The 13,282-nt window shown below is 48.8% G+C and overlaps 1 protein-coding gene across 3 annotated transcripts in view; it reads right to left on the reverse strand.

Annotated features, from left to right (window-relative positions):
* Positions 1-13,050, reverse strand: part of Steap3 (STEAP3 metalloreductase) — a 45,956-nt gene extending 32,906 nt beyond the window's left edge. The window contains exon 1 of one of the 3 annotated variants that reach the window (XM_048369242.1): positions 12,964-13,050. Coding sequence is in view for 1 of the 3 variants with exons in the window: in XM_048369240.1 (XP_048225197.1) it covers positions 16-37 (22 nt within the window). In the remaining 2 variants the exon portion in view is untranslated. Of the gene's footprint in view, positions 1-15; positions 439-6,942; positions 6,992-12,963 lie in introns of those variants that run through there. The other 2 variants (XM_048369241.1, XM_048369240.1) reach the window with 2 other exon arrangements.
* Positions 13,051-13,282: the final 232 nt, after the last annotated feature.

Below are 13,282 nucleotides of genomic sequence, written 5' to 3' on the forward strand. Positions count from 1 at the left end.
CCTATCTGGACTTACCAACTTCAGGAAGGTTTGACATCTGGTCTGAAGTTTTGAAGTCTTGGTAGCTCCACTGTGAGCTGGAACACTCCCTCTCATTCAGGTCTCCACCTGTATCCAGCCTGACTACAGCTTCTCGGATGAGGTCTTCCAGGCAGCTGGGCTGCCTCCTCCTCAGCCTGCACTCTTGCTGCTGGCCTCAGCGGCTGGCCCAGGAATGGTGACTGATAGTCAGAGAGTGCCCTGAGAGAGAGCAGCTCTGCCTGAGACTTCCTGTTTTGGGAGGAAGCCTCCCTGGTGGTAATTAGTGGTTCAGACTCTGGTAAATTTGCTATAGGAACTGTAGTGGGACAGCCAGCAGAGCCGAGTACACATAAAACAAATAAATGCCATCCCAACATAAGGTGTACACACAGAGAGAGGGTGGAGGGGCGATAGATAGACAGACAGATATATAGAGCCTCTGAAGCAACAATTTAGCTGGGTGTCAGTGGCTCACTCCTGTAATCTGAGCTCTTCAAGAGGCTGAGATATGAGGATTCAGGTTCAAAGCCAGATGAGGCAGGAAAATCCCTGAGACTCTTATCTCCAATTAACTAGTGAACAGCCAGAAGTGGAGCTGTGGCTTAAGTGGTAGAGTGCTAGCCTTGAGCAAAAAAAGCTCAGAGATAGCAAGTACCCAAGCCCTGAGTTCAAGCCCCAGAACACACACACACACACACACACACACACACACACACACACACACACACACACGAAAGAAAAAAGGAAAAGAAAAAAGAAAGCCACAGTTTATCAATTTATACAGAGGTAATTGATTGCCATTTTCATGGCTGCCTTAGTGACAATCCTCCCAGTACTTTGTGTGGACTACGGCTTCACTATCATCTTTACCTGTCACATAGTGCCCACGGAAAGGAGAAAGACAGATGAACAAACAGAAAGACCCACAAACAGAAGACAGCTCTGCTAGGAGGGCAAATTTGAGTGTCAGCTGAGGACACAGGGATGTGTCTACCTGCTGCTGTTGGCTTTCAATTGACCCTGCAGGCCATACCAGCCATCCCATGAGACACAGGCTTGCAGACTTCCACGCTGTTGAAGTGAATTAGGCCCAGTTTAGGCTTATGGAGAAGGCTAGTTGGCTGTTTTCAATCTACTAAAAAGCTGGGAGAACAGGAGCTCCGAGCAGTGCTGGCCTTTTATTACCAGAGAACCCAGTACCAGGCTGAAGGTAGGTATCCTCTTACTGCTTACAATCACCAATGATAGAGCAGAAGCGGAATTGCACTTATGGAGGTGGGCCCTGGAGCTGTCTCTCCCGCTTCAGTGAAGCCTTCTGAGGGTAGGGGCAAATTCTGGAATCTTCCAGCACAGGCCAATGTAAAGATTTTTTTTTCACTACCCTCCCTTCCAGGTCTTTCCCCTCCTCACTTGCCTTACTACTTCCTACTTGGCTTTACCATCTCTCTGGCTCATCCAAGTCCTCCTTCCCTTGATCATCCAGCCCAAGCTCTTGAGCACTTAAGGCATTTCTGCCCCCATTTCCCCAAAGTCTGAGTCTGTGCTCTGTCCACTAGGATAGCTGGCTCCAGGAGATATGGATAGTACTTTTAAGTCAGGAGAATCCCAGAACCTACCAGTGGCCCGGGGAGCACAAGTGGTAGGTTTCTGGGAGGTTCCTGGTGAGACCCAGGCACTGGGGTGCTCAGGACACTGTGTTCCTGTTAGTACTGTGAGTATTCCTGGACCTTCCCACCCTAGAGAAGCGGAAAGGACACTTCCCTAGGAAAAAACCCCTGCCAGGCAAACACACAAATACCCCACAGTTTCTGAAGCCTCACTTGCTGGGGGTGGGGGGCACTAAGATCAGAGCTGTATCCTAGTTTCCCCAATCTCAGGACCTTTCTCCTCAGTACCCTGCACAAGTATTCCAGAAGTTCAACAGGAGTTAGTTATAGCAAGGGCCCTGGAAGGACAAAAAGCAGCCTGGACAAATTTGTAACAGCCTGGAGTTGTGAGCTCCATCTTCACCTATAGATCCAGGATTCTTGGGGGCAGGGCTTTCCAGGATGGTGGGCCACCCAGCCTCATCACAGCCCTTGGCTGCTGGATCCAAGGCTTCCTTCCTTCCTAGATAAGGCCATCTTCAAGAACCAGCTGCAGAGGGCCTTATCTCACCTTCCAAAGCTGCTCAGGCCTCATATCTAGACTGAGGCTGATTGGGCAACAACCTCACTGAGTCCAATCAATGCTAATGAACCCTGTGCAAGCCAGTGCCTCTAACATACAAACACACTAAAGCCCAGCTCAGGGCCAACTTACCCTCTATCTTTTTACTCAGAGCATGTTCATTTTCACATAGGCCCTCACACCAACTGTGGGTGTCCTGTCACCCTTAAAACCCCATCATGAAAGTCACAAACCTACTCTCCCTATAGCTAGATGACCATACCACAAGTACCAGAACCTAGAGTAGCGAGAGGGGGTCTGATTATGGGAGCATTGCTGTTGCTGGTGAACCAAGGTCTCTACCTTGTAAAGGCTGGTAGCCCTTTGCTAATCCCCACATTTCTTTACAGTTGAGTCACAGGCTAGTTTTATCCTCTGGAGCTATACATAGATTTTACATCTTAATCTTCTAATCTGATAGCTGAGGTAGGCTTAAAAATGGGCTCTTTGGGGCTGGAGTGCAGCTCAGTGGTTGAGCACTTGGCTAACAGGCTCAAAGCCTTGGGGTGAATAAAGAGCAGGAGGTTATGATTCACTAGCAGTCATCAGCCGTCTGCCCACCCTGCCCTGCCTCAGCAGTGGTCAATTCCTCCAGCCTGGGTGTAGGGAAGTAGCATCCCTAGTGTTGAATCCAGGTACACACTAGCTGTGGGCCCTGGGCCTGGTTGAAGCCACTTCCTTACTTCTACTCAGAAATTTTGGAGTTGGGGTGAGGTGAGGAGAACCAATGATAGCTGTGGCCAGGTGTTGGTAGGTCACACCTGTGGTCCTAGATCCTCAGGAGGCAGAGATCTGAGGATCTCAGTTCAAAGTCAGCCCAGGCCGAGAAGTCCATGAGACTCATCTCCAAATAACTAGCAAAAGGTCAGAAATGGAGGTGTAGGTCAAGTGATAGTGCACCAACCTTGAACAAAAGCCAAGAGAGCATGAGGCCTTGAGTTCAAGCTCTATTATGGCATGCAAAAAAATAAAAACAAAAGAAATGCTAGCTGCAATACTCATCCTGCCATATGTGTTAGTCAACTGGTTTTAGAGTAGCTAGCCCAAAGTTAGTACTCAGCAAACATTTGTTGAATGAATATATATATATATATATATATATATATATATATATATTAAGCAGAATATTGGCGGTGGGTAAGGAGTCTCAGACTTGAGGTTGAAACAAGTCCCTTCTGTCCTTGGGAAAGTTACATGGTTGGGAAAATAACAGGCTTGTCTCCAAAGAGTCCCAAGGCACAAAGAAGCTCATGTATACACTGTGCTTGGCCTGGGGCCTAGCTGAGGGAGGTGGATGGGTCAGGGATGAGGACTGTCATTCCAGGTGTGAGTGTGTGGGTGAAAGACGAGCAGGCCCATTATGAGAGGGGCTGACAAGCTGGAGAATGCAGAGACTTGGGATCTTTGGGAAGCAATCTGGACAGGGGGTCTCTTCAAGGGGCAAATGAGAGGAAGTGAGACCTGAACAGCTAAAGAATGTCTGGATACCATCACTCTCCAAGTTTACAGAGGAATGGGGTTGGCAGAGAAGGGTAGCAGTAGGAAAAAGCACTAGTTCCTTCAGGAAAGAGGAAAGGGAAGTGAAAGCATGCTAGAGTAGTAGATCACCATCTTTGAGTGAAAAAGCTAAGGAGGAAAACAGGCCCTGAGTTCAAGGTCCAGGAACCAGCACAAAAAAGGGAAGAAAGGAAGGTAAGGAGGGAGGGAAGGAGGGAGAGAGGGAGGGAGGGAAAGAAGGCAGAAAGGAAAGAAGGCAGGCAGGCAAGCACCAAGTTTGCCTTAGGTTTTAATAACTACTTAAACTGACAGGCTTTCTTTTAAATCCACAGGCTCATTCCTGGTCCAGATCCTAGAAAGTAATGTTATGGAGGGCTGAACTCAGCTCTTGCCTGCTTAGTCCAAGAAATACTAGTAACTGTCAATGCTAGGGAGGGCAGGAAGGGGGTGGATACAGCCTCAGCTGTAAGGCAGGAGAAGCCACTTCCTGAATGTCTGTTGCTAGATTCTCACACCAACCTGAATAGGTTTTCCAGTTACAGGCTGAACGGAAGAGGAAGGAAGCAGGTGGGTGGCAAAGTCTTCTCCCAGGCTGGCGGTATGGACCAAGATACTTATCAGGGATCCTGAGGCCTGGAGGTAAGGTCAGCTCTGCCACAGGGAACTTAAAGGTCACGCTAGGGGCCTCCATTACCTTCCTTAGAGACCAAAAGGGCAATGAATCTGGAAGGTCCCATTAGATTGCCACTCAAATCCCTAAAGAGCAAGGGATCTGCTATTCAATGCACACATATGACTTAGTATTTCTCACTGCCAGTCACCATTGCCTCTGCTTTATGGAAATACCGTATCTGAAGCCCTAGGTAAGGTATCTAGATGAAGAAACACATACAGAAATCTGAGGACTCTGGTCTACCTGACTCCAAAGCCAGGCTCTCCTCTACAAACGTCACCAGCCTTCAGGGCACCCAGTGCTCAGGTGTGCAAATTTGGACTTTGGTCAAGAACTTTCATTCTTTCACTTTTTACCTCCTTCAAGGCCCTGCCCAGCATACAGGTCTGATAAGTCCTAGGAAGGAAGAGCCATCAAAGGAGGAAAGAAAGGAGACAGGAGTATATTGGATATCTCCTATCTGAAAAGGAGTATCTGTGGGTCCAGGTAACCTGGCTGGGTCCTGGGGACCTCAGCAGGTTTGGGGCAGGCTGTTTAACCTTCAGGTGTCCTGGTGGCCCAGCATAAGCTTCCCGCTGCTGGCTCTGAGGCTAGCAGGACCATATCTTTATCCCAGATGCCTGGATGGGATGCATGCACCATTCAAAAACCTCCTTCAAGAAGTCTTCTCCTTTCCCCAGCTCTGCCCAGTGACACCATCTACCCCCCACTATGTCCATCTTTTTTTTATATATATTTTCTTCATTAATTAAACAAATTTTTTGACAAGGTGTTGTGCAAAAGGGGTACAGTTACATAGTAGGGTAGTGTGTACATTTCTTGTGATATCTTACACCCTGTTTTTCTTTCCCTTCCCTAGGTCAGGTAGACATATATACAATACACAGTGTACCAAAAACATATACAGTAGCCAGGTGGCCTATGCCAAAGGAAATTTGCCTAGGGCTTTAAATGTAATGTCAACAATAGAGTTTGCTTATCCTTGTCTTATATGAATGTACATACACTATGTCTATCTTGATATCCATCACACAGTGATTAGGCATTTGCAACTCCTGGTGACAGAGATGAGTAAAACAGTCTGGGATCTCCAGATGCTTCTGGTTGATTGAGTCAGCTGCTAGCAGGACATAGCCATCTATATTTTAAGAGAACTTGCCAGCAAATTGGATGCCGGTGGTTCACACCTTTATTCCTAGCTACTCAGGAGGCTGAGATCTGAGGATTTCCATTTGAAGCTTGCTGGAGCAGACAAATCCAAGAGATTCTTATCTATAATTATCCAGCAAAAAGCTGGAAGTGGTAGCATGACTCAGGTGGTAGAATGCCATCTTTAACTCAGAAAGAGCATGATTTCAAGTCCCAGTATTGGAGAGTGGGGAGGAAAGGAGACAGAGGGAAGGAGGCAGGGGGGCCTTGTCAATGATTGAGGGGGTTCCCAAGTGAGACCCTTAGGTCTTGTAGACATTCTAACTCCAGCACTGCATTTTTTTCCCCTGATGCCAGCATCTCTGATAGCAATGACCTCTCTCTCCTAATGGTAAGTTCATCTTGGCTGTTGAAGTAAGAAGACTGCGCTGGAATTCTACTTCTGCGACTTGCTACTGGCAACTTGCAAAAAACCCCAAGCTCTCTGGGGCTCAGCATCCCCATCTGTAACAAGATGTAATAATGGTGCCTCTCACTGTGAGGATTATCTGGAATGTTGTGTGCAAAGCCCTCAGCAAGGGGTCTGACACACATAAATGCACAATAAATGTTTGCTATTAATTATATCATAGTTGCACCTCTGATGGGCAGAAATCCCTAGGGGGCACTTACCTCTGATGGCAGAAATCCCTGGGGGGTCATTTACTTAACACACTCCCTTCCTGCAGCCTATACACTGGTGACTTTCGACCCCTGGAGGCCTCTGGGTACCCCAGGTCACATCTCCAACAAAGCCTGGTATCCCTCCTTCTACTCCCACCTTCCTCCACCCGGAGCGAACCGTGCCTCTAGACACCCAAAAGACAGAATGCACGCCCTCCCTTTCATCTAACCAGTGACCGAAGTTCTAACCGCACTGTTCCGGGCAGCCTGCTACCAAATTTCTGGGAAACGGACCGGAGGGGGAACTTTGCAGACACGGACTCCGAGCGCAGGGGCGAGTCCCGGGCAGTCCAGCCGCCTAGGTGCCAGGTCGGGCGTCGCCGCCCCCGGGAGGAAGATCCCTCCCGCGGCCGCCGGCTCACCCCGGGACCTGCAGGGGCGCCAGGGGACGTGCGGGACTTGCCGCGAGCAGCGTTCACGGCTGCACTCCAGGACCCTGCTCCCGGCTCCCTGCAGCCCGCCCGGCCCTGCCCACCCCGTCCCCACAGGGGGAGGCACACGGCGACCCGGACCCCGCTCCTCTGCCACCCGGCGCACGTGGTTCGGTTCTAGAGGACTAGGTCGCCGGACGGGTCACGAATGATCAAGGTGCAGCCGGGCGGGCCCCAGGCGTGGGTCCCCGGGACAGAAGGCACCCACTGGCCCTCGGGACCCGGGAAGGAGTCACTCACCTCAGCGGCCCGCTGCTCGGAGCAGCAACGCCGGCTGCTGGTGCCCCCCCAGAGGCGGCGACTGGGTCCAGGCTCCGCCCCTCCCTCGCCCCGCCCACCTCATAGCCCCGCCCCCCGATAGCCCCGTCCCCGGCCGTGCCCCGCTCCCCACCCATCAACTTGCTCCGCCTTGGCCCCGCCCCACGCCCTGCCCATTGGCCAGCTTCACTCCGGCAGCTCACTGCCCACCTGCCAGCTCCACCCCGGCCCAGCCCCCGCGGGGCCTGCCTGCGGGGCTGGTGGCCACTTGCTTATCCCACTTGACTAACTCCCTCTGGGCAGCAATCGCAGTGCTGCAGGTCCCTCAGTCTCTGCCCCGCCCTGCAGCAGAGGAAGCCACCAGCGATGCTCCTCCCTCCCCTCCTGGCTGGAAGTTTGGGACTAGCCAGGCCGTTTCCTCCTGCACAGTGAGCAAGAACACCTGACAGCCTGTTAACCGGGCAATTGGGTGTGGAGGACAAAGTGACTTCTGACACCTCCTCCTCATCCCAAAGGGTATAGCAAATCTATTTTTATAGTCGAGGTCATAATGGCAGGTCAGATGGTAGGTTAAGGCTGCAGAAGAGGTACACCAAAGCCAAGATGCTGGGAAGGCAGAGTAAGAGAGGAGGGCTCTTACCTCCTCCCAGGGGAAGCATAGGCAAGAGAAGCCTTTCCTTTTCTGCCAATTGCATCCCATTACGTGTCCATCCCTTCTCTGAGAGCAGATCTTTGACTTTTTCTTGGAATCTGAAGTTTCAAGACCTGGGACTTGTGATTACTGTCTGGACCCCTGTCTAGGCCTTCTGGGCTTTAAAGCATCACCCTGACCCCGATATAGGTGCCCCTACCCTGGGGCACTGCCAGGGTTTCATAAGCAGGGAGCTGAGACTCAAGATGTCATTGGATATGGTCATCACCTGCTTCTGATGATTAATCCCCTCCCTGAACAGGTGAAGAAATGGAGGTGCTGATGGGTAAAGGGGGCACCAACTTCATCCAGCTTCTGGGAGACTAAGGATTTCCTGACCCCTTCAACTCCTTCTAAAATATTCTATCAGCCCCTGATAAATAGCTTCAAATTACCCTTCTTTTGTTTGTTTTAGAGAGAGGTCTTATTATGTCTCCTAGACTGGCCCTCAAACTCACAATCTTCTGTGCCTCAGTCTCCTGATAGCTGGGTTTGCAGACATGCACCTACAAACCTAATTTCAAGTTACTCTTAAGTTGAAGAGGGCCTGTGTAGTGAACACATGCAATTCCAGCTACTCAAGAAGTGGAGAATCATAAGTTCAAGTCCAGCCTGGGCAAACATAATGAGACACAATGTCTCAAAAATAACAAGGGCTGGGAACATAGCTCAAGTGGCATATCACTTGCCTAGTATGAACAAGGCCCTAGGTCCAATCCTTAGTATTAAAAAAAAAATTTCAGAGAGACTTACTTCTAGGAATCCCATCTGTATCAGGAAGATAAGCCCTAGAAGGTTAGAAGTAGGGTGTAGGCTTCAGGAATGCACCTACAAAATGAGATGCTAAAAGGTACAGTGTGGCTGGGGAGTCAGAGTTCTGCCCACCAACCCTCAACCTGTGAGGCTTCCTATGAGAACCTTATACTACCATAGGCTTCCTCCTTCTATCAGGTACTCCCATCCTAGCTGTCTGCTCTGCCAGGTCCCAGGTTTCTTTTGTTTTTTTTTTTTTTTTTTTTTTTTTTGGCCAGTCCTGGGCCTTGGACTCAGGGCCTGAGCACTGTCCCTGGCTTCTTCCCGCTCAAGGCTAGCACTCTGCCACTTGAGCCACAGCGCTGCTTCTGGCCGTTTTCTGTATATGTGGTGCTGGGGAATCGAACCTAGGGCCTCGTGTATCCGAGGCAGGCATTCTTGCCACTAGGCTATATCCCCAGCCCCCGCAGGTTTCTTTTGGTCTACTTCAAGGACCCTCCTGCCCCACCTTGACCCAGACCAAATACCCTTTGCACTCCAATGGAAGTTCTCTAAGGTCCTTTATCCATTCAAGTCAACGCTCCCCAGGACCAGGCCTGAACACAGTAGCTGGTCATTAAATGTCTGTTGTCCTGATGGGGGGTCTCTGAGTATCCTACCACAACCCCAGTGAGTGGAACAAGCAGCTGGAGCTTGGGAGATGGAAATCTTAGTGGGTGGGGGGAAGCTTCCAGTGTCATTGGAAGGATTCTTGGATCCAAATAATGCCCTATGATTTTAATGGATTTCTTTGTAAGGTTTTCATATATGAGGGTTGCCTAAAGGAGGCTGGATTGGCAGAGGCCTAGAAAATGACTTTTACAACCATGCGTGGTACCTTATGCCTAGCTACAAAGGAAGCTGAGATACAAGGGTTACAGTTCAAAGCCAGCCTGGGCAGGGAGGTTGGTAAGATTCTTATCTCTAATTAACTCCAAAAAGCCAAGAGTGAAGCTGTTTCTCAAAATGCTAGTGGACAGTACAAGGTCCAGAGTTCAAGCCCTAGTCTGACATAAAGAAAAGAAAGGAAGAAATGAATGAATAAATAAATAATAAACATGGAAAAGAAGACTGTCTTAAAGGAACATGAACCCTCCAAGGGGAATGGAGCCTTAGGGATATAGGCTTAGGGATATAGACCAGCAAATCTTTGCTGGGACACATTCATTAATGGACAGAGCAACTCCACTCCATTTGTTTTTCTACTTGTCCTGTCTACCTCCCACTTGACTGGACATGCCTGGAATGTGAGCTTATCCCACCTGCCACAGGATCTGGAGTGGGTGAATATTCAACAAATGTCTCCTAAAATTTGGAGGCCTGATTCCCCATAGCAGATACGACTTTTGCTCCAGATTTGCTGAGCACCTTCTGCAAGCCAGATGTTGAGATCTTCAGCCAGCCCAGGGACAGCAGTTAGAACTATCTTTGCACTATATCTATTGAATTCTGTTACTCCTGAGCTCCAAACCCTGATCTGGCTCCCCAGATTTCCCAGCAGGTGCCAAGTCCTTGGATGGCCACCTCTCTATATCATCTTCTGTTCTCTTCTCGGCTCATACTCCATCCTGCCCACGGGCCTTCTTTTCTTCCCTTAGAATGATGGGACAGGAAGCCAGGCAGGCATGGCCTCGTCTTTGCTGTCCTCACTGCCTAGACTCTAGGCCCAATCCATCTTCCTTCAAGTCTCTGTCAAAATATCATTATCATGCTAGTGGCTCACACCTGTAATCCTAGCTACTCAAGAGGTACAGATCTGAGGATCATGGTATGAAGCCAGCCCAGACAGGAAAGTCTATGAATATCTCATCTCCAATAAACTACTAAGAAAGCCAGAAGTAGAGCTATGGCTCAAGTGGTAGAGTGCTAGCCTTGAGCAAAAGAAAGTCAAGGATAGTACCCAGGCCTTGAGTTCAAGCCCCAGGTATAGCACACACAAAAAAATTGTCATTGTCAAGAGACCAACTCTTACTATTCCCTCATCCCTGGCGCTGCTCATTTCCTTTTCTTCTTCATCATTCTGTGCTGTTTATTCATTTTCCCCTATAGAAACATGGGGTCCTTCAGGGTGACAGTATCTGTTTTACCTATTCTGGTGTTTCTGTGTTTACTGAAGTGCATGGCCATAGTAGGTGCTCAGGAAATATTTTCTGGGTGAACACAGCCCAGTCTCACACTCCCTTCCCTCCTTCAGCATTCTGAGAAACTTCTACTAGGGTTGCTGGCCACTGTGCTCTCCTCCAGTGGGTACCTACTGCTGTGGGCCACATGCAGAAATCATGTGTGCATTTATGGCACCTACCGTTTCTGAGTACTCTGTATGTGGAGTAGTAGTGTTTTTCCTTGAGGACAAGGCTAGCCCCTTGGCTAAAGGGACAAGAATATACAGATCAAGAAACTAGAATCATTGTCTGTATAGGCCAAGGAAGAATGGGATATTGTTCAGGCTCAGCTTCTTGGAGCAATCCCACATTTATAAAAGGCTGGAACAAAGCACATCCATTTCACAAAATAAATACCTAATTGACATTTAAAATGAGATGGCTGCAGGAAGCCCTGGGTCCTGATGTTCTCTAACAGCCCTGGCTGGGAGCCAGGCCACCTGGATCACATCCTATTCTGGCCAGGCAGGGTGAGCTGCGGCCCAGGAAAGGTATTTCTGCTTGGGATGCTCTCTTCTCAGAAGACCAGACATCACAAGAGGAACCCAAGCTTTGGGGGTACAGGAAGCTGTAGGGGAAAGAAGGGCTGCACCAGGGCAGCAGAGGATCCTGGGAAATGAGGAATCATCTTTAATATGATAGTGACAGCATGGGTAAGGCCATGTGGGCTACACCCACAGCTGAAAGGAATGAATGGTCCAGGTGGAAGGTGGAGGCTGGGTGTGTCTTCCATGGGGAGTTATTGTGATGTGCTATCTCATATTGCATGTATTGTATATTGTGTGGCATTGTATGGTTTATGAATATACTAGGAATACTGCTCCCCCTCCAAAAAAAAAAAATAAACAACTTCTTACACTAGAGTTTTGTACCCTGCTAGGGTAAAGGTTGCCTCTTTCCAGCTCTCTATTAAAATTTGAGCTCTCCAAAGAAGAAAAACAATCTAAGCTCAGAATAATAAAGATTGAGTGTCCACAGGGAGATTTAACTGTGGCAGCCTAACAATGTGGAGAAGATTTTACAGGCAAGTGAAGGGGGAGAGATGGGAAAAAAATGGAGGTGAGGGGAATAGGCCCAGTCATTTTTCTACAGAAATTTCCTGGTACACATGAGGTACTTAATAAACTTGTATATGTAATCAAAGGTCTTAGATTTTCACTGCAACAAGGGAAGGTATGCCAGCCATGCTGGCACTGTGCCTGGGTAGACACAGCTTTGACTTTCCGGTTAGGGACTGTTGGAGCGAGACTCTCAGGTACTTATGGCTCAATCCCTTGAAGCTTCCAACAGGGTGCAATGAAAGCTGGTGAAAGGGTATCAGAATTACAATGAGTGGCCTACTCTAGGGCTCCTGAAATTGGACTGCATTTCAAGAGATTGAAATTGCACTAACCACTGGTGGCTCACAGCTTGTAATCCTAGTTACTCCAGAGGCTGAGATCTGGAGGTTCAAAATTCAAAGATAGCCCAGGCAGACTCCATCTCCAAAATAACCAGCAAGAAGCAGGCCTAGAGGCATGGCTCAAGTGGTAGAGTGCCAGTACAAGTAAAAATAAGCCCTGGTACAGGCAAAAATTTAAAAAGAGACTGAAAGGACCCTTGACAGTACAAGTGCAGAAAGTGATAATTCCTTGCACACCTGGGTCAGGGCAAATCAACAGAAGTCTGTATTTGGGTGACATACTCCGTGTATGGTACTACAATGTCACACTGCGTTGTGAAAGGCCTTGTGAGCTGTATAATCCTACTTAGCCTGCTTTCCAGTTTCTTACAAATATGTACTCTATCTTTCATAACACTCAGTGCCTATTCTACAAAACTTCAAGAAAAAAATATAGGAGAAAAATAATGTGTACTTTTAAAAAACATTTTGCCTTCTGATCATGATGGTGAAGTTACTCAGAGCCAGGTTCCTAACTACATTATCTTTTTTATACAGTATTTCTCCATATTGACATATATAGTTTTTATTTTTCTCTAGTCCATGACTTTGATGTCCAGTTTATTATTCACCTCATTGCTAAACTTTTCATTCTAAGTGATACCAGATGGCCTTTGGCACAAGCCAAAATAAATGAGAACGGTGTGCTCACTATCATAGCCCTTCCCCCTTCCTTCAGGCCCATCACCTTTTCAGACCACTGACACAGTGTTGGGTTTAGGGATTGGAAGAGGCCCACCCCCTGAGATTTCTGCCAGGAGTTACTGAGAAGAGAACCTCTGGCATGTGCTGATTACTTGGAAGGGTGTTGGCAGAGGAAGTCCGGGGTCACTAGTGGGATGAGAAGCTCACTTTGTCTTATGTGCCACCCACTCCCTGCTTCTTCCCTTTAGCCCTTTGGAGACTAGCTAGCTTACCAGGTATGGAGTGGGAGGTGCTGTCCTTGTCAGGCAACTTTCTGCAGCCTTGGGCAGGGATGCTGGGGCCGAAGTTTTGGTCACCGGGGACTTCAGCTGCCATCTTCCTCTTGTTGTTCCCTCTGCCGTATTGTTCCCTCTGCCGTTGAGACCCCTGAGGCAGGCGTGTGGAGCTCCCTCAGTACAGCTGGGGTGCTAGAGATCAGTGTGCACTGACCCCGCCCAGCATGTGGGATGAAGCCTGTTGGTCAATGGCCTCTGGCTCATCAGCAAACACACTGAGGTCAAGGGCAGCCAGAGATAAGAACCAGCGGTGTGA

This window comes from Perognathus longimembris, chromosome 20 (genome assembly GCF_023159225.1).
Source record: "Perognathus longimembris pacificus isolate PPM17 chromosome 20, ASM2315922v1, whole genome shotgun sequence".
NCBI classification, from domain to species: Eukaryota; Metazoa; Chordata; class Mammalia; order Rodentia; family Heteromyidae; genus Perognathus; species Perognathus longimembris.